Consider the following 21,885-nt stretch of genomic DNA (forward strand, 5'->3'; position numbering starts at 1 on the left):
AGAGCATCTGCTTCGTGCTGCACAATCAGCCCTGTCAGCATTGTAAAAAAAACTCAAAGATTGGTTGGAAGGGAAACAAGGGAATCACTTAGTTAAGTGGAACTAAGTTAAGGTTCATTTTGTTTGGCATTTCATTCGACAAATGCTCCTGTTCTCTTTTCACTGTTCATTTTGCAGCAAACAGTAATATTACAATTCAGCAGATACAGTATTTGGCTCATTGCACGTTTTGTTTGAATAGATTTGAATTGTCACACCACATTCAAACAGGGGCAGGGTTGACTGGAACACCAATCAATATGCATCTGTGTATGCTATTATGGTCTGTTTCAATTACATATATTTTTATGTTACCAGTAAGTATCCCCCCATCCCTAACAGAAAGTACTATTTATTTTGTATAGAAAACACAATTGTTGTCTGATGATAATGTGTCATCGCCATTTGATCTGGAAGAAAAAAAATTTGAATTACTCTTTCAGGGAATTGGCTTTTCGCTAAGCAGGTTGCACTGTGTCACTGTGGTTGGCACAACCGCCTCATAGTTAGAAGGTATTGACATCGAGTTATTGGGTAGCGGTACTTTGACTTTCTTCCACATTCCAAAAACACGTACGTGGGTGAAAATTGTCCATTTAGGTGCCAGCGTAAATCCATGACACTCTATGTCTGTATGTGGCTGCGACTGAAACAAACAGTCCAATCCTGTCTTTCACCCAAAATCAGTTGGTTTGAGTCTAAACTCTCTTAAAGGCAAGTGCATGTAAAATACATGTATGACATTTGTCAAGCTGAGGTGGCATTACACTGCTATAAAAAGTACCGGCAATAATAAAAATACACAAAATAAGTAATGGAAAATGACAACATGCCAACTCTACACAGGAAGGCCGGGGCCAGAATCAAACCTTGCACCTCTGCACTGTGAGGCCGAAGTGCTCACCAGTCTTGCACCGCGCCACCCCAACGTGTATTTACTGAGGTCCAAATTAAGATTTCCAGATCCTTACATGTATTGAATAAAGTATGTCACATCAGGTTACCAAGTTGTAAATGTCCTGTGAGAATAATATGGAGCAATACATTGCAATTTAATTTTTTATTTTTTTTTACATCTGCAATCCATTCACTTTTCATATTTGGCCATTACCATTTATTTTATTACTCAGATGTAAATCTGACTTAATTGGGAATCTTTTCATATGACTTCTTTGTTGAGTGTTATGACTTCATTTCCAAAACCCAGGAGAAGGAGTTACACAATGTGTCACAATCAATTTTGCTCTCCACCTCCCGATGACCAAGTTCTGATAAGGTCATTGGTGCTCATTTTGTCACAGTGGCCTTTTTCTCCTACCTTATAACTTCTGTCTCTATCTGTCTTCATCACTAAGGCCATTGAATTCTTGCCAGGAAGAACATTAACACTATTTGAAGGTCCTTTAATTATTCCAATCACCATTGTGGTCAGAGAGTAGTACGGAGCCCCTAAGGGGACATGGAAGGAAAAAAAAAACTTTGCGAGATCTCGCAAAGTAATGCGAGATCTTGCAAAGAAAGATTGCGAGATCTCGCAATCTTTATTTGCGAGATCTCGCAATCTTTTCATGCGCGTTGATCTACTTCCGGGTCAGCTTGGCGGATGTTGACTGTCGTGCGCGGCTAATTTGAGAGACTACACAACCTCGGAGGAGAGAATCACGTGCGCGACTCATTTGAGAGACAACACTACCTCGGGGCAGGAGAGAATCATGGAGGAGGACTTGGAACACTTCTTGCGATCAAGAAATGTCACTCAGGTGGACATTACGCGCATGAAAAGAGACAAGGTGGGCATACAGCCATACACTAACATAATAAGCGTAACAAGAGCAAAATGGACACTGGCTCCGACACGCTCACTTTCCCTACTGTTATTCTCTCTGGTATCAAATGTAAAAACAGCCACATGTAAGATGGAAAATCACGAGAACTTTATTTCTGGTCCAGATTTTAAAAGGTTGAAACATGCGTGAATTGCCCAGCTGTATCTCATAGATGCCACTTTGATATTAAAAGCATTCAAAATACGATCTTGAGCCTTCCAGCATTTTGCCTGCTGACATATGCAATAAAGTCTCCTTGCCCTTAAATTAAAGAGATTCAAATCCCTGATAAGCATCCCCACTATCTTCTTGTCTCGTGGTCTTATCTTCCAGCCTCTCGACTTCAAGACAGGTCAATGAATCATCCCTATGGTACCTGATAGGAGATTCCATATCAAAATGTGCAATATATATAACCAAGATCAAATTCTTTTTCATAGTTTTAGAGGAGTTTATCCTCATTACCGTACAAACAATCAAGGCGGACACACATGAATGTAGTGTGATTGGAGCATAGGAGAATTTATCACTCATTCTGCAGAACAGTGTCCATCCATCTGAAGGGGAATTAGTTATTACAGGCCTACAGGGAGCCATGATAGAGTCGTGTCTCCGTGAATGGCTTAACCCAAGCCTCTTTGTGTTTGCTATAGATGAGAAACATCAGAGGCCCACAGAAAGACAAAGCCAAGGCTGGTTGAAAATTAACTACAGTTGGGGGTTTCATCTAGCACACGGAGTAATGCATCATGAGTTTTCTTGAGACGGTTCATACAAAAGTGAACACACAATAGAGTAGAAGGATGACGAACCAACCTCTCTATACTCTGGTTCATTCAACTTGAGTCCTTAGTTCAATCTAAGATCAAGAAGACGACAGGTTCATGTGAGTAGACAAGAGGATCACGGAACACACCGTGTTCTCACATTTGGAGCCTTAATCACAGTGAGAAGACGGAGGTGACAAAGCACCATGAATGAACATTATAGGGTCTTAGGTCCTCTTTGTCCAAAGACTGAGATGGGGAAACATTACAAGTAGAAAACTGTGATGACAGATGTGAAGCCAACCCAAAAATAAAAGGGGTTGTTACATGACCATGATAGATAAGTGTGTTTGTAGATAGAATAAGAGGTATACCGTATAATACCTCTATGACATCACAAGTAAGAAGCATTATCTATGACTTTGTATTTTTGCTACAGTTCTTGTGTTAGACGCGAGCACGGGTGTCAAACTCATTTCACATTGTGGGCCACATACAGCCTCGGTAGATGTTAAGTGGCCGTATGTGGCAAGTAATTAAAAATTATACCATACTCTGCTAATAATAACCAAAATAATATGTCTTTCCTTTGTTTTGGTCTAAAGAAGCACAAGAACACTAGGAAAATGTTTACATTTAACGAACATATATTTTACAAAACATTTCATGAAGTACCTAAGATTTCCTGAGACAAATGTGCAATTTCTTTTTATCATTCACATATATGCATTGCAACTGATCCCACTGACTGCACAAAGGCACAAAACCTTAACAAGTAATTGGTATTGAAAAATATTGTAATGCACTTATAAGATTACACGAGATTTATAAAGAAATGAAATTTTAAACCATTTACACAAGCATATAAAATCTAAACCTGTCTAACACCTGCCTACACCTTACAAACTAAGTAGAGTGCTATAATATGTGTAAAGAATAAAGAATTCACATGTCCTTGCTAGCATCTGCTGTGTTGGGTCTGTCTCAGTGACAAACTGAGGCTGCTGTTATCTTCTTCTCTGATATTCCATGAATTGCACCTTATTACAAGTATTCATTCTGTGTCTTTTATGCTTTTTTTTTCATTTTTAAATTATCCTGCGGGCCGGATCAAACCTCCTCGCGGGTCGGGTTTGGCCCGCGGGCCGTGTGTTTGACACCACTGCACTAGTGTTTGTTAGAATGTAAAGGGGTACAAAGTCTTGCGGCCAGTATAAAATGCAGTGGTGGGCCGTGTTTTGGTTAGGCCGTCAGTGGGGACTTGCCTGAATGAATACACCTCTTCATACCACCACAATCATGTTGCAATTATAGAAACTATCAATAATACTTTGATGCAATCTAACAAGATGCAACTGTGCCACGGACTTCATATGGCTCAATTTAAAAAAAATCAATATTTATCTAATAACCTCACAAAAACATGAAACATTTAATTAAATACCTCACACTTGCCAGAGATGCTGATTATCGAATATATTGTATCGCTATTGTAAGTGATCGTTGAACTTGTCCTGCTCTGACCAACCAATCACAGGATGGAAAAACATTGACGTTATTGTGGACCGACCTGAGAAAAATTTGAGTCCGTTTGCTAATACTGCACAGTGGTGCCTCGAGATACGAGTGAGCCACGTTTTTTCAGAAACGAACGATTGACGATTTTGGGGGGGGTTTCTTTGTTTTGCTTTGACATGCAACGGAAAATTCAAGATTCAATTGTTCTATGGTGGCACAAGCAGGATTCACTTTTCTACAAGTAGCAGTTTAGCGGAGAGAGAAAAAATATTTTAAAAATGAAGCTTCAAGCTAGTTGATGCCACTCCCACTTAAAGTTTAGTGTCAAACTAAATGTCAAACAAAGAGGCTCACACAAGTATTTAAAAAAACACACAAAATGTAGACAGACAATATAGCAGTACTCACAGGGTTTGTACTTTATTTGATTGGCTTTTTAAATATATCTCTGGGGGGGAAAAACCCTATTAAAATTAATGCATTTTATTGAGTCAGTATTAACATTTTGTTTAACTCATTCACTGCCGTTGACAGGCAGCTAGTCTACAGCATACACCAATCTTATCGGACTCATTATTATTGACTCACTAACTCAAGACAGCTTTTATTGCGGAATTCTTTGTCAACATGGCATGCTTTATTTTGTGTGCTCACCTGTTTCCTTCGGTCCAGCAATTCAGAAGTGAGACAAAACAATTCAGAGTTATGTGCATTTATTGTGTCACATGTGGCATCTCTATTTAGATGCACATCTTATGTAAACATCAATCGAGAGGTTTTTTTTCCTCTCTTGAAGTATGTTCTTCTCTGTTGGCATAAACACTATCAAAAGCACTGGCATACATTTACAATTACATTAACCCATCTAAACCCTGTCTCGTGTCTTCATTTCATAGCTTGTCTCTTGGCTGTCCAGCTGCTTGCTACACACGGACTCAAGGTCTATTTTCAGGTTAAATATAGATTTGATTGTTTATTTTGTATGGTGTAGCTGGTGATGTATGATCCGGTTTGCGGAGTGCATTGATTTCAAATAGACAAATGAATGTAAGTGGAGTTCTCATTGAGGCTATTTATTTGTTATATGTTAATAGAATAGCGTAGTGATGTATGGTAGCCATCCATGCTCAGTTACTTCAAGAACACACTAGAAATGTAAGCAAAAAAAATAAATAATAACGTTGATCCAAATACCTAATTAAAAAAAGATTGTGTTCGTATCAGAATTTTGACAATACAAGATGCTATGTAATGTCGAGAACTTCTCGGAGGGTATGCGCATCTTTGTTGTCATGTTAGGGTTTGACGTGAAGCAAACCTTTGGTGACGACGTGGACAACGTGTGTTAAAAGAGGGAAAACCTGGAGAAAAAAAATCATAATCACCCCTTACATGCTCACCGAGGTATGGGACCGAACGAATGCTATGCTTTTGTTATAATAGTTTGTGCTGCTGTAGTGAACTCATTTTTTTGATACGTGGTTCGATGTAAAAAAAAAAAGTTTTTTTTGACACGGTAAAAGAATAACTCGTTAATTATATTTTTATGACAAATTAATTAAGATTGTTGATTAATAATCATAAATATAACTAAATAAAAATGTTACTCGAGTGTTGACATGTTTGGTAGCCTGTAAAATCGCGCGTGCGCAGTATAGACACCGCCTAGCCTGTTAAGCTAGCAATCAAATCAGCCAGACACAGTAAGCTAGCCCAGATATAAATTAGACAAAGAAACCTTGTGAAGAGTCTTACTCAAAAAGAGTCCAAAGTGACGGATGTTGACAGGAGCGCCTGTGACACTAAGCGACATACCTTACTCGATACATATGGAAGTATGAAATTGAAAGGTACGCCGTCACGATTAATTTTCCAACTTTTTTGGCAGTCGATGTACATGTTAGCTCGGGCTAGCTGCTAGTTAGCAGACGTTGTTTTGCCAGCAGCATATTGAACGGAAACGTGAGGGCTTACGTTAGCTCGCTCGACTAGCATTCTGTCAAAAAAGCTGCATAGGCCCTTTGTTTTACACTATGTCAAGAGAACCGGAGTCGATTTTGTACCCATTTCCTTTGTTGGTTTCCTACGCGACAGCGATATCGACGTACATGGTTACGTGTTGATGTGAAGGCAAATAGGTAGTTAATGTTTGTGTCAAGCTAGCCGATTGTTGTTAGCCGTGTTTGCGGTTGATAGCTAACGACAATGCAACATTACCTTTTGCTAGTGCGAACTGAAATGCTAGTTTGGATTAAGTCCCACCGCCTTAGTGAGTATGCTTGCTCATCTATATGTAGGTGTTGGAAGTAACTTTATTTGTTCGAAATAATGTCGTGTTTTATGAGCGTCATCGATATTAAATACGTGAGACAATATTGATTGAAAACGATGGGGACACCTGATGTAGAGTCACTTAAGTGATGTGAAATACAATTGAGCTGTTAACCATCTCGTGTACTTAAATATCTTATTGAGGTTGGATTGTTCTATGCAAGGAAAATATGTCTTCATTCATTTCATTCAAGCTAAGTTTCAGTTGCAGTTGCATTATTGTTGCTTGAATGGCAAAGCAACAAGATGCAATCTAAACTGCTTAAACTTATCCAAACCTATGCAGAATAGTGTGTACCCCCCTCCAATAGGTCCCGATTCATTAGCAATAAATACAAGTAGCCCTGTGATTGGCTGGCAACCGGTTCTGGGTGTCCCCCACCTACTGCTTGAAGACGCCCCCCCCCCCCCCCACCAACCGCAACCCTAGTGAGGATTAAGCGGTTCGGAACATGGATAGATGGATAAATGCAAGGAAATAACGCAGCAATTCATTATGTATGTTGTTCAAAGCCTGAACCAGGGGAGCTGTCTTTTTTTTAAAGACAACTCTTTTCACAACATTTATTTAGTTAGAAGATAATTTTTTCGAGTCATAAAACTATATACTAAACCAGGGGGGCCCCTTAGGTAGATCCTAATCTACCGGTAGATCTAAGACAGGTCCCAAGTAGATCCGAGGAGTGTCGAGAAGAAAAAAATCAAACAACGATTTGTGTGTCTTTGTTCATATTAGTAATATTTTTGTGTTAATATATACTGCACACTAATCATCTTATCAGTCTCATTTTCACACAAAAAAAAATAAAAAAAATAAAATAAAGCAGGTAAATCTTAAATTTGTGTGTGCGTGCGTGCGCGCGCCGGTAAGGGTAGATCCCGTGAGGTTAGTTGATTGAAAAGTAGATCTTTGATCCAAAAAGTTTGGGCACCCCTGTACTAAACTATATACAGGTAATCATGATGTTAAAGGTCTATCAAAGGCTATGTTCACTCTGCAGGGAATGATGATTAATTCAGATTTTTTAATTAAATCCGGTCTTTTTATACATTCTAAAAACAAATGTGACTTCTGATGTGGACGCAATGTGTCTGTTATGTGACACACATGCTCACAAAGCACAACGTTGACTGACATGCACCAAAAAAACGTCATGTGGCACCGTTTACAGAAGTAAATCTGGTCCTTTGTGTAGAGGCTCACCTTTTTATCATCTCATATCATCCGAGTAGGAATGCGGGAGCAGGTAGAAATATTTGTATATGAGGTGCTGCCTGTCCATCTTCTCGTTTTATGGAGTCGTCTACCAAAGGTGATTTCGTTTCATTGCCATGTGTAATGAATGAAACATCTGCATGGTTGAATTACAACTAGCAACACATATGTCAACTTTATGCTCTGTTTTACAATGGGATTCAACTAAGACAACACTGTTACTCAAAACACCTTTGTAGATTCACGGACGATTGTCAGTTATCTCTCTCATGAGCACTTCCTCTACTGCAGGGAGCGCATACTAGGCTTTCTTGAAATATAGGTCAGATGTGTGCGGTTGAGAGTTCATACTGCAGGCACATTGCATACATAATTGAATTGTGCCCACGTATGAAAGAGGCCCAGGTTGGAATTAGAAAAATCGGAATTGTACTGTTCACACTGCGTGAAATAAAAATAACATATGTCGCATTTGGGTTAAAAAAAAAAACAAGCTGCATGTGAACATAGCCTCACTATTTCTAATCACAGATGCAAAGTGAATTCCAAGTTGTCTGCTCTTTTTTCCATGTAGGTTGGAACATGAAGATGGGACCATGAAGTATCCTGTGAAAAACTAGATCCATAACACCTCTTATATACTTAAAACCGCAAAGAGGTGAGCCTTTAATTCACATTCTTATATTTGACTGCAGTGCACTGCTGTTGCTGCTACACTATGCAAAAAAGTATTTTTTTTTAATTGTTTTATTTTTTTATTTTCATAGACCACAAATTCTGAACAAAGTTTGGAGACACTTGTAAATGTGTATTTGCATTCACTGGTCTTTGTCCTATTTTTACCACTACTTTGGATTGTCTTCTGCTAACAAAGCCAGACAACCTGTTAGATCAGTGCTGGGAGAGCAATTAATGTATCACGGCAGTAACATTCACAAAGAATACACTTGGCAAACGATCCTTCCTTGGTCATCATATGCTCTGTTAACTTTGGTGTTAGACTTCATAGAGCAGGGCAGTCAATTTTCCAATGAGACCCATATGAGAAGATGGAACTGTGATCGAGAACCATGCCAACGAGCTCTTAATTGTGTTTCTGCCACAACAATGATTTATAAATAAGATTCAACAGGGTGACTTTAGTTATGTGCTTTTCAAGTTGTATATATTTTGGCAAGGGGGCGGGAGGTTGTACGATTTTGTTCAAAATGTTACATGGACTGTCTGAAGAAAGTAATTTGATGGATTATTTTGTCGCGTTTTTGAACATTCAAAACTTAATTTATGATTTGTGCTTATGTCCGTGCTTTTGAGAAAAGCATCATTTCCAAGAGGAAGCACTTTTCACATCATCTGTAAAGAAAATAACATTTAGATCATTTTTTGGGAAAGGAGATACAAATTTCAAAGGGCATTAAAACAACCTTGTCAAAATAGAGTAATATCAATGTTGTTAGGTTTTTGTGTAAGCAAAAGATTAAGCAGAAAAAAATTATTACAATTGGTAGTCAGATACAGTGCCCTCCATAATTATTGGCACCCCTGGTTGAGATGTGTTTTTTAGCTTCCAATTATTTTATTTTTTTTCTAAATAATATGGGACCTTAATGGAAAAAAAGAGAAAAATCCAACCTTCAATACAAGTGCATTTATTCAGTGGGGAAAAAATCCCACATAAAGAAATAATTATTTGACATCAAATCACCTGTTCCACAATTATTGGCACCCTTAACAATTCCCAGGAAATAAATATAATTGAAGCATTTCTGTCATTTCTACAGTAGTTTACAAAGTTTACCAGAGTATGTAGGAACATTTAATTAGTAATTCATCACTTCCTGTCTCCCTGGGGTATAAATATGACGTGACACCGAGGCCATTTCTCTTATCCACTCTTAAACATGGGAAAGACAAAGGAACACAGCATACAAGTGAGGCAGATGTGCGTCGACCTTCACAGGTCAGGCAGAGGCTACAAGAAGATTGCCACTCAACTGCAGCTGCCCATATCCACTGTGAGAGGAATAATTAAGAAGTTCAAAACAACTGGAACAGTGGTAAACAAGCCTGGACGAGGAGCCAAGTTTATTTTGCCACCACGCACAGTGAGGAGGATGGTAAGAGAAATCAAAAGATCTCCAAAGCTCACTGTTACAGAATTACAACAAATGGTAGCATCCTGGGGTCACAAAGTCTCCAAATCAACCATCAGGCGCTGTCTACACGCCAACAAGCTGTTTGGGAGGCATGCACGGAGAAAACCTTTCCTCACTCACAATCATAAACGCAAGCGTCTGGAGTTCGCCAAGCGGTATTGGGGCTTCAACTGGGACCGTGTGCTTTGGTCAGATGAGACCAAGATTGAGCTTTTTGGCAACAAACACTCTAAGTGGGTCTGGCGTACCACGAAAGATGCGCATGCTGAAAAGCACCTCATACCCACTGTGAAGTATGGGGGTGGGTCAGTGATGCTGTGGGGCTGTTTCGCTTCCAAAGGCCCTGGGAACCTTGTTAGGGTGCATGGCATCATGAATGCTTTGAAATACCAGGACATTTTAAATCAAAATCTGTTGCCCTCTGCCCGAAAGCTGAAGCTGGGTCGTCACTGGGTCTTTCAGCAAGACAATGACCCTAAACATATGGCCAAATCTACACAGAAATGGTTCACCAGACACAAAATCAAGCTCCTCCCATGGCCATCTCAGTCCCCTGACCTCAACCCCATTGAGAACCTGTGGGGTGAGCTGAAGAGGAGAGTACAGAGGAGAGGACCCAGGTCTCTGGATGATTTAGAGAGATTCTGCAAAGAGGAATGGCTGAAGATCCCTCTTTCTGTCTTTTCCCATCTTGTGAAACATTATAGGAGAAGATTAGGTGCTGTTTTGTTGGCAAAAGGGGGTTGTACAAAATATTAACACCAGGGGTGCTAATAATTGTGACACACATTATTTGATGTCAAATAATTATTTCTTTATGTGGGATTTTTTCCCCACTGAATAAATGCACTTGTATTGAAGGTTGGATTTTTCTCTTTTTTTCCATTAAGGTCCCATATTATTTAGAAAAAAAATAAAATAATTGGAAGCTAAAAAACACATCTCAACCAGGGGTGCCAATACTTATGGAGGGCACTGTATTTGTGACATTTTGTTTTGATGACATATTACCCTGCCCTTGTCAGAGGTTTAGCATTAGGGTGACTCTTCTTGACATTCTTTCTGTTGGAAAAAGCACCCCACGCCTTAAATTAGTTGGAATCCACGAGGGTTGGGCATTTTGAAGAATATCATTATTTTTTTTTTATTCCTTAGGTTGCGATTCAGTTATACAATGATTTTAATTCTTCAGTTTGAGATTTTATTCAATTCAATGTGAATTTAAATGCTCGATCGATTAAGAAGTAAAATAAACATTTAGGCGGTAATTTAGACAATTTTGAAGCATTTTAAGTCACAGTTTTTAGCAATGAGATATCGAAATACAAACATTTGCACAAAGTGTATTTTTGCATAGGGTGTACAAAAGTACAAAAGATGAAATTTGTTTGTGTATCATACTGAAGAAGTAAAACCCATTGTCACTTATTTACCGGTATTTCCTCTTGGAAATTGAGAAACTATTCTCACAAGAATGACTTATTTGTGCATATGTCGTATGAAAGTAAAAAACATGGCGATAGCTCTGGTTTTGAAAAAATAAAGTGCATGTAAACTTTACTCTCCAGGAATTGATAAGCAGGGTTCTACATTAACAGTGGCCCGATGGCGCTGAACCACTCTGCGACTGTGTTGGCCCACCTGAAGTTCACAGACGCTGCCCTGATCAGACAAGTCAAAAATGCAAAGAACTCAACATGTTCTTGCACTTATGTATTTAATATTGAATATCGTGAGTTTGATCAATCATTCATTTTTTTAATACCGAATGGCGAAAAATTTTTGCGGGTCAGGTTAAAACCTGAAGGGAATGGCTTCAATAAAATACAAAGTTCAGAAAATGTGAAATGCTAAATATTCAGTTTGATTTAATAGTGGGGCGGGGGGAAAAACGTGCCAAAAAAAGTAACACTGAAGTTATATTTCCGACGTGAAAGAGTGTAAAGGTGCTAAGTATGAAATCATCATTGAAACTTACCATTTTATATCATGAATGTGCAGGGCCATTGTTGGTTGTGGTGGAGCAACACAACTTGGCTCATCGCGACCCTGATAAGTGATAGGTAGAGGTCAGTCCCTCTGGAAGTCCAACCGTCACATGGAAGCGGCACTCTGTCTGCTGACTTCAACAACTCCAACACAGCTGTCTTCAACTCTGTGTACAGCTTTGGGACTGCAACCTCTGGCATGTACAGTATTTTCGTGTCGGTAATCCATACTGTGTGTGGGTCGAGTCCCTGTACAATCTTCTTAAATCGCTGCTTTTCCACGACAATGTACGTACGTCCCAATGTCCTTGTAGATCAATGCGGCTATTCAGAGGATTTGTTAAATCAATATTGAATCGGGATGCACTGATGAATCGATAATTGTTAGCAACCATCCATGAAAATGAAGTACAAGGCAGTCTCCTTACACTGAAAATACAGCTTTCAAACTCTTTAACACATCATCTTAGCGCGGAGAAAAAGGTCCACCTCAATAATCTCAGAAAACACTTAAAATTCAAAGTTTGTCCCCCCCCCTTCCCCCACAAAACATTTGGTTTTAGACAGCAGGTATGTGTTGCGTTGACTGAACCAGTAGAAACTTGTGAAAGATGGCAAGATGTGTCCGTAGATGTTGATAGTAGCCTGTGTTGCTACTTGTCCTGCATAAAAGTCTCACCAGCAGTGTGTTGGCATTATTCTTCTATTTACCACACTAACAACCAAGCTGCTCAATGTAGATGTCAAATAAGCAGCCAAATAAGTTTTCATTTTGCCCTTGCTAGTGCTTCAGAGACAAGAGGGCTACCTCCAAAGTGGTGATGTCACGGGTTCCCACACCGCCTCCTCCTGGGGAGATGTCAAGTGGACCTGTGGCAGAGAGCTGGTGTTACACAGAGGTTGGAGCAATCAACACTTCACTTCTGTTATCGCCACAGAAGCCATGTCATCACTTATCGATAGCTTGTAACGCCATCTCAGATCATGTCGCTGTGGAATCTGTTACACTAAACACACCTCATATTTCTTTATTTGGCGCCAAGGTCAAGGTCGTCAAATTTTCCTACATGTGGACCATAAACAACTTCAGCTTTTGCAGAGAAGAAATGGGGGAAGTGCTGAAGAGCTCAACTTTCTCCTCTGGCCCTAATGACAAGATGAAGTGGTCAGTGGCTCATTCTGATCAATTTCGTATATATATGTACTGTAATGAGATGAACGTCATGATCCGTGAAAGAAAAAGCTTTTAAATAAAACGTGGGTTTACTGCACATATTAAACAGTCAAATCAAAACACAACCGTCTTAACATTAGTTGTGTTGATGTGTCTCTAGAATCTTGCCATATATGAATCGGGCATTTTAAATGTTTAATAAAAGGTTAATAGGATAAAACAAACTGATGATGCAATTTCAGGAACAGACGAAAGAGTACATGAACTAATCCTACTCATGGAGGTGTCAAAAGCCGACTTTTTCATTGCTTGTGCAACTTTCACTGGAATTCAACCTGCCATATCCTCCATTGTCATCAGCATAACACAGGTTGACATTTATGCTGGTACATTATTTCCCTTCAATTTGGGCTGAAGTTCACCCTAGTTGCGTTGTAACAGTAGAAATGATTTTCTTAAAATCAGTGACACATAATAGTCTGGATATTGCACACAACACCAAATGCATCCTAAATAGTCAGCATGTCTTTATTACCTGCATGATAATTAGTCAGTTTGTCATAATCAGGAGGCTCATCCCTAAGCAGTTGTTTTTGACAAAAGTAGTTGGGAGCACTGTTTGAACTTTACTGATGGCTTTGGTTTTCCTCGACAGGTGTCTGCGAGTCAATCCAAAGGGACTTGATGATGAAAGCAAAGATTATCTGTCATTGTATTTACTTCTTGTTAGTTGTCCAAAAAGTGAAGTCAGAGCAAAATTCAAGTTTTCCTTGTTGAATGCTAAACGAGAGGAGACAAAAGCGATGGGTAAGCGCGCATGCCGAGGACATCATCACACGCATGTTCCACTGCAACTTGGAAACATTTGAAAGCCGCACTGTCTGAAAACAACATGCTTTCCTTTTTGTTGCAGAAAGCCAAAGAGCCTACAGGTTTGTCCAAGGCAAAGACTGGGGCTTTAAAAAGTTTATCAGGAGAGATTTCCTCCTGGATGAAGCCAATGGACTCCTGCCTGATGACAAGCTTACTCTTTTTTGTGAGGTAAATGTTCATCTTAAGCCGTTACAGCCACACTAATTGCACTGCAATTATGGAACGGGAAGCATCTTGCAGTGTGGTCACTGCTCGTGGTGGGAATCGGTATCCACCTCACCTTTCTATTACAATTCAGAGGGCATATTGCACACATACTGCTCAAAAAATAAAGGGAACACTAAAATAATAATAATAAATCCTTTGCTCTTTACATAGTTGAATGTGCTGACAACAATAATCGCACATATTTTCAATGGATATCAAATATATTAACCCATAGAGGTCCGGATTTGGAGTCACACTCAAAATGAAATTAGAAAAACACACGACAGTCTGATCCAACTTTGATGTAATGTCCTGAAAACAAGTCAAAACGAGTCTCAGTAGTGTGTATGGCTTCCATGTGCCTCTTTGACCTCTCGACAACGCCTGGGTATGGTCCTGATGAGGTTGCAGATGGTCTCCTGAGGGATCTCCTCCCAGACCTAGACTAAAGCATCCGCCAACTCCCGAACAGTTTGTGATGCAATGTGGCGTTGGTGGATGGAGTGAGACATCATGTCCCAAATGTGCTCAATTGGATTCAGGTCTGGGGAACGGGCTGGCCAGTCCACAGCATCAATGCCTTCGTCTTGCAGGAACTGTTGACACATTCCAGCCATGTCAGGGTCTAGCATCATCTGGCACCTGTCATGCTGGAGGATCTTGCAGGCAACAGATCATTCTCCATGGTGTCTCCAGACTCTGTCACATGTACTCGGTGTGAACCTGCTTTCAACTGTGAAGAGCACGGGGCACTAGTGGCGAATTTGCCACTCTTGGTATTCACTGGCAAATGACAATTGTCCTGCACGGTGTTGGGCTGTAAACACAACCACTGCCTGTGGACGTCGGGCCCTCATACCACCCTCATGAAGTCTGTTTCTGACCGTTTGAGCAGACACATGCACATTTGTGGCCTGCTGGAGGTCATTTTGCAGGGCTCCGGCAGTGCTGCTCCTGTTTCTCCTTGCACAAAGGCGGAGGTAGCCGTCTTGCTGCTGGGTTGTTGCCCTCCTACTATATCCTCCATGTCTCCTGATATACTGGCCTGTCTCCTGATAGCGCCTCCATGCTCTACACGACACTGACAGACACAGCAAACCTTTTTTTGCCACAGCTCGCATTGATGTGCCGTCGTGGATGAGTTGTAGACTCTGTCTCGCGCTACCACTAGAGTGAAAGCACTGCCAGCATTACAAAGCGACCAAAACAACAACCAGAAAGCTAAGAGACTGATGAGCGGTCTGTGGTCACCACCTGCGGAACCGCTCCTTTCTTGGGGGTGACTTGCCAACTGCCTATAATTTCCACCGGTTGTCTATTCCATTGGCACAACATGTGAAACTGATTGTCAATCAGCGTTGCTTCCTTTATGGACAATTTGATTTCACAGAAGTGTGATTGATTTGGAGTAGCATTGTGTTGTTTTAAGTGTTCCCTTTGTTTTTTGAGCAGTCATATAAATAGAATGGAACCTCAGTTGTCAAGATGAATCTGTTCAACAAAACTGCTGCTGCCAGAAAAAACACCTTTCGAAAATTACAGTTTCCATTGGTGACATTCTAAAAAAAAGTCTGCTTTATGTCGGAGTGCTGTTGAATTGCAGTATTCTGTGCCAAGGTGCTTGTTTGCTCTTCACAAGACGCATACGCGTATCTGCCTCCACTTATTTGGATGTTTGTTGTCTATGACTGTACTATAAATGTCGCTGGGCGATAATTCATTATCAATACGTATCGCGATAGACACTGATTTAAGATTAATTGAAAATATCTTCAATAAAATGTTTAGTGGAAAAACAAAAATCAGGGAGGAAACCCCAACTGGCATTCCGTGTACCGTCGGCGGAGGCTGCAATATAATGTTAGATTTAAGCTACAATTACAAGCACGTAAGAGGAAATTTATAGCACACTAGCAGTTTATACGTATTTACACACACAAACAGTATAGCAATACCGACCATTATGAATGACTTATGTCATGATACACTTTTCAGCCACATTGCTCAGCCCCAATGTGTTGTCTTCTGAGCAGGTCAGTGTTGTCCAAGATTCTGTGAACATTTCTGGCCAGTCCAACATGAACATGCTGAAGGTACCTGACTGTCAGCTGTCTGATGACCTGGGCAATCTGTGGGAGTGTTCACGCTTCACAGACTGCAGCCTGTATGTGGGAGGGCAAGAGTTCAAAGCCCACAAATCCATCCTGGCAGGTATGAAGGACTCCAGTTGTCCTAAACCATTTTATTCGAATGCGCCTGTTTTGAAGTAACCATCAGGGATTGTGGGTTTTAAGCTGTGTAATTGCAGTACCTTAACACAAAGCCGCTTCCTCCATGCAAATCCATGAGGGGAGGTATCTTGCGTTCCAAATGTCAGTCTGAGGGCATTCAACAATTGCCCATGACAGAGAAGTGCTGAAAATGGCCTTTGTGAGACATGTCATGCCTCTTCTGAATGGCCTCCCTCACAGAGCTGTAAGCACCTTGAAAGGCTACCAAGGGTCTGTACCGCCTGGCAGGTTTGAAGCAGCCTGCATCTGCAAAAGGTGCTAATCCACCTGACTACCCCGATTGACCCGAGTAACTGTGATGCAGGAGACCGAAAGCCTCGCTGACTATTCCAGCCTCTCTCTGTCCATTCGACATGGTGGCAACAGCTTCTTTGGTCAGATGAGGGGGGGGGGAAAGTGGACGACACAGCACTAACTCTGATTGAACACATTGACAAGTGCTGTTCACAGATAAAGTTTTTTTTTGAGTTTGACTGCTGTTATATTTATCACTCTTGGATCTGTTTTTTTCACAGCAAGGTCACCCGTCTTCAATGCGATGTTTGAGCATGAAATGGAAGAGAGTAAAAAGGTACAAAGTGACTCATTACTCTATTTCGAAGTTTATTTTTATGTTATCTTCTTTAAAAAACACAGTTTTCCTCTCTCCAGAATCGTGTCGATATCAGCGACGTGGACCCCGACGTCTTCAAGGAAATGATGGGCTTCATCTACACAGGGAAGGCCCCTAACCTGGAGAAGATGGCAGACAACCTGCTGGCAGCCGCAGACAAAGTGAGCACAAAAGCATTTTGCAAGGCAGAAACCGTCATGTCTGTGTTATTTTTATTCTATTTCATTTTGGTTTACTCTTGTTTATGAATCTCATTACCTGCAGTTTCCAACAAGAATAGTGGTGCGCGTGATTTCTCAAACCTTGCCCAGACACTACCACCTCATAAAATATTTAGTTCTTAATGTACCTCCTTCTTGACAACTTACAAGGGTCGCGGGCATTCTGGAGCCTATCCCAGCTGTCTTCAGGCAGCAGGTTGGGCACAAAGTGAACTGGTTGCCAGTTCGCACATGAAGATAAGTGTTGTGGCAACCCCTAACAGGACAAAAAAACAACAACAAAGAGTCATCTCCCATCGTTCTCCATTGGCCACCGTATGCAATTCTAAAGCTTCATGGTGGCCATATCTCCAATGTAGCACATTTGGACCATATGTACAGTATTGCTTTTTGATTTGTCATTAGTTGAGCTTCACGATTGGTGTTTATTTGTTGTTTGGACCACCACTGTGTGTGTATACGTCTCCCAATTGAAATATGTTGTTGATGCCGACCTCGTATTGAAGGGTTACATTCGCTCTGTGCTCACTGTCATTCACGGATCAGATTTGTATTCCGATTTTCACGCTTCTGTGATGCATTTAAGAATTGTAACACTTGAGGGAGGGGAAAAAAGAACAACAATCTCCAAGTTAAGCCTTCATGAGTTAAGATGTTTTAGACGATGGTATGTCAGGCTGTGTGAGGAGGCCTAAAATTCATCACCCCGGTAGAAATAAAATCTCTTTGATGTAAAGGTACACATCACAATATAATCACAAGTGTACACAGTATAATGGTAATATTTCTGAATGGGCAAGCAAAGATATTAAAAAAAATGCACATGTGGGAATGACTCCATATTCTCTTTGGCCAGATGTCTCGATACATTTGCCCAGGTTGTGCACTTGCAGGTTAGACCCCACCGCTTCTTTCCATGCCATTATTTTGGTCACTCTATCTTCTGCTGGCTTATGCTTGCGCAGCACCGGTGGCTAAGCGCTTACTCTCTTGTGTGCTTCCAGTACGCTCTGGAGCGTCTAAAAGTCATGTGTGAAGAGGCCCTGTGCAACAGCCTCTCAGTGGAGAATGTGGCCGACACCCTCATCCTCGCAGACTTGCACAGCGCCGAGCAGCTCAAAGCACAAGCCATAGATTTTATCAACAGGCAAGTATCTGTGGAAGAGGAAGGAGGAGGAGGAGGAGGAGGCGAGGAGCGGAGGTTAAAAACTCCCGTGATGAATTTCTGCTGCCATTTCTGTTTACCATCCCTGAATGCTTACCTTTTTATCTCCTTGCCATAGGTGCAGTGTCCTCAGACAGCTGGGCTGTAAAGATGGAAAGAACTGGAATAGCAAGTATGTAATTAGCTGATATGTGACACAAGATGAATAACACACTCTTATCTGGACCCCTCGCAGATGCATTAGAATTCATTGTTTTAGCCCTGGTGGACGGCACACTATTTGCCTTCTCACTTTGAGCCGTCGTATCATTGTGTCCAAGTTATTAATAGATTCATACCTTGAGAAACCCTGCAAATGGAGCCTTTTCTCCCATTGTGTATGGGCGGAACGCGGGCGCCAAGTTTGTCTTTCCAATTGGTATTCTTGGGTTGTCGCGGCATATATCTCAGGTGGTGAGAACCATGGGATTTCATCCAACCAATCGGGGAAGAAATAATCTGGATATCCTGCCGCCCATAAATTTAAAGATTGCTTTTTAATCCAGTATTGTAGCGACAACTCTCTGTTCTTTCAACCAGTCCAACAAGTCCACATACTGGAATAATTGTTGCATAAATTGTGCTGGTTTTATTCTAGAAAAATGATTGTTTTTTTTTAATTTAGTGTTTGTAAGTAAAAAAAGAGCAATTTTATATATATATATATATATATATATATATATATATTACACACATATATATATATATATGTACAATATATACATATATATGTGTATATTGTTATATTTTTAAATAATTGTTGGTGTTAAAATATATCATTTATTCAACATGATTTAATAATTTTGTTGAATCAGTTCCTAGTTCTTAAAATGTTCCATTGTATTTATTACCATCTCATTAAACGTCTATCTCCTTTAACGTACCTAATAAAACTATTAGCAAATGAACAACAATCATAATGAAATATAAATAATGACAAAGGAATAGTTACTTAATAAGAATATAGCCTGAATAATCACCAGGCTTTATTGTAGCAAATACCTTTTAGTTATGTATACGTTTGACTCTGTGAGCCACAAAAAGTGTTAATACTCTGACTTTCTATTCATTGCATTAATTGAACGGCCATTGTGTTAAATTTTTCGGTGTGCCCAGCATGGCCAGGGCAGTGTTAGACACAAACGTGTATGGTGATGTTTCACCTTCTTCCAGCTCAGCAATACGACACTAAATACTAGTTGTTTCCAGAGGATCAAGAATACGACAAAGTACCATTATGCCGTATGTCTACATGAGCTGCTGCGGCGTTTGTGTTCAACGTGTTGCTTAAAGGGTCACAGCACTGTAGCGTAGATGCTTTAGCGTCAGCAGACTAAAAGGCTAAGCTGGTTGTTTTAAATACGCGATGTGTAAATTGTCTTTATTTTATGTTTAGTTTGAAAGGAAACGTCAACTCAGAGTAACTTTAAAAAGCTCAAAGACCCTTTTTTTGAACTGGGGAAAAAACCAAATGTATATTCATTTCAATTCCCAGGCTGCTTATTTGCTTCAGCACGTCATTTCTGTTTATTGATTTTTAATGTCTGTGCATTAAGCTGATTGTGTTTGTGCTGGCAGCCACGCTACGGACATAATGGAGACTGCGGGCTGGAAGTCAATGATCCAGTCGCACCCTCACTTGGTGGCCGAGGCATTCCGCGCCCTGGCCTCGGCGCAGTGCCCACCCTTCGGCCCTCCCCGGAAGCGTCTAAAACAATCGTGACGTCTCGGTACTCGCTGGCTTTGCAGAGGAAAAGACTAGTTGTGAGGATGCCACCATTATTTTCCCAATTCCACCAAAACTGAACACACTTGAAGATAAGAGAAGAGTCAGCATGGATGTGGGGGAGGCTGGCACAATGGACTTGGTGGGGGTGGGGACAAAAGGAAAAGAAAAAAGACAGTCTTGCTTTGTTGCCCCAACTGTCTCGCGTTAAGGGTGGGTAGCAAGTCAAGCTGTCTGCTACTGTTTTTTTTTGTTTTGTTTTGTTTTGTTTTTTTTTGTCCATTTAATTCTTCAAAATGGCCTTAATATATCTGCCATTGCTCTGGGGTTACTCCAGAGTTCATTGTGTCTATTTTACTCTGTGCCTGCCTTGTCACAAAGACCAGGCCTCCTCCAGGTTGCACTAGTTCCCTTCAATAGTCGTTTTCATATGGAGTTCGATAGGAACATAACAAAAGGTTGAACTAAATGGGAAATATTATATATTTGTAATGTTTAGCCCGTTTTGTGACCAGACATTAAAGAGCATGAACACTTTCAGTGCAAGGTCAGTTCTTAACACTTTTTGAAATATGTGTATGCCCCATATTGATGGCACCATTTCTATGTAAATGACAGCTGAAGCATCCTCAGAAGACCATTGTACGGGACGTCTGTTGTGTTGCGTCTGTGTGGGGACTAAAAAAAAAAAAAAGTACATCATCTATTTAGGAAGACCCTGTGTCAATTTCAAGTCTTTGACCCTTATTACATGAAGCAATGGAAGTATTGGCATGTATTTAACCAGTCTCACATCGAAAAGACATATTCTGCTCATGTCTGTGAACCAGCTTCAATTCAATTGGAACATGAACACTTTAGTATTGCCAACCTGCAAATATATATTCTCAAGATATTGTGGTGTAGTCGAAAGTGGGAAATGATCATGTTATTGTTGAGCGTGTCCAAGAAGGTTTTTTTTGTTTGTTTTTTAAATGATGTGTTTTCTGACATTGGTGCAGAATTAAAAGAATTGATAATGCACAAAACAAACGGTCGGTCCTCTTTACATGCTTGGAGACGTGTTGGATGCTGCGCATCACTTTTGCCGGCGATGTCATTTGTTCAGAATGAGAGCTTGTCCTTTTTGTTTCGGTGCACTGTAGCGTGGACATGACATGAACACACCAGGAGCATTTGTACAACAAGAGGGCAGCATCATTTTGCGTTGTGTCAACATGTTTAAATGTATGGAAGCAGCGAGATGGAAATTGTCTGCACAAATGGCTGCAGTTAAAGCAAATAAAACATTTTCCAACATCCATGTCTTGTTTTTTTTTTCTTGTTTTTTTTTTTATTCAAAAACCATTTGAAATCAGAATCAGAATCATCTTTATTGGCCAAGTATGTAAACACACAAGGAATTTGTCTCCGGTATAACACGCTGCACTAGTATCGTAAACAACAAAATCATTGAACCTTAAATGAACCATTTTAGAGTAACCAGTAGTTTTGTAGTACCATTTTGTGGTGCAAGAAGAGTGACTATGTCAGTGACTGTTTAAGGAGTTAATGGCTAGAGGGAAGCTGTTTAAGGGTCTACTGGATTTGGTGCGCATGGATCTGTAGTGTCTGCCTGAGGGGAGTGGCTGAAAAAGGTGGTGGGCAGGGTGCGGGGGATCCAGGAGGATTTTCTGTGCCCTTGTCTTGATTCTTGCAGTGTGCAAGTCCTCAAGAGTGGGTAGGGCGGTGCCAA

The 21,885-nt window shown here is 40.4% G+C and overlaps 1 protein-coding gene across 3 annotated transcripts; it reads left to right on the top strand.

Annotated features, from left to right (window-relative positions):
* The first annotated feature begins 5,436 nt into the window (after positions 1 to 5,436).
* spopla (speckle type BTB/POZ protein like a) lies at positions 5,437 to 21,449 on the top strand. 3 transcript variants are annotated; one of them, XM_052081507.1, is made up of 12 exons: positions 5,437 to 5,554; positions 8,272 to 8,355; positions 12,627 to 12,740; positions 12,885 to 13,006; positions 13,671 to 13,822; positions 13,929 to 14,056; positions 16,129 to 16,306; positions 16,902 to 16,957; positions 17,038 to 17,160; positions 18,225 to 18,367; positions 18,504 to 18,557; positions 20,003 to 21,449. In XM_052081507.1, the coding sequence occupies exons 3-12, from the start codon at positions 12,663 to 12,665 to the stop codon at positions 20,145 to 20,147; spliced, it is 1,179 nt and encodes a 392-aa protein (XP_051937467.1). In that variant the 5' UTR covers positions 5,437 to 5,554; positions 8,272 to 8,355; positions 12,627 to 12,662; the 3' UTR covers positions 20,148 to 21,449. The 3 variants fall into 3 exon arrangements, with proteins under 3 accessions (XP_051937467.1, XP_051937466.1, XP_051937468.1); XM_052081506.1 differs by lacking the exon at positions 5,437 to 5,554 and adding an exon at positions 5,808 to 6,000; XM_052081508.1 differs by lacking the exons at positions 5,437 to 5,554; positions 20,003 to 21,449 and adding an exon at positions 5,808 to 6,000 and having other exon boundaries at positions 18,504 to 18,653.
* Positions 21,450 to 21,885: the final 436 nt, after the last annotated feature.

This window comes from Hippocampus zosterae, chromosome 12 (assembly GCF_025434085.1).
Source record: "Hippocampus zosterae strain Florida chromosome 12, ASM2543408v3, whole genome shotgun sequence".
Lineage (NCBI taxonomy): Eukaryota > Metazoa > Chordata > Actinopteri > Syngnathiformes > Syngnathidae > Hippocampus > Hippocampus zosterae.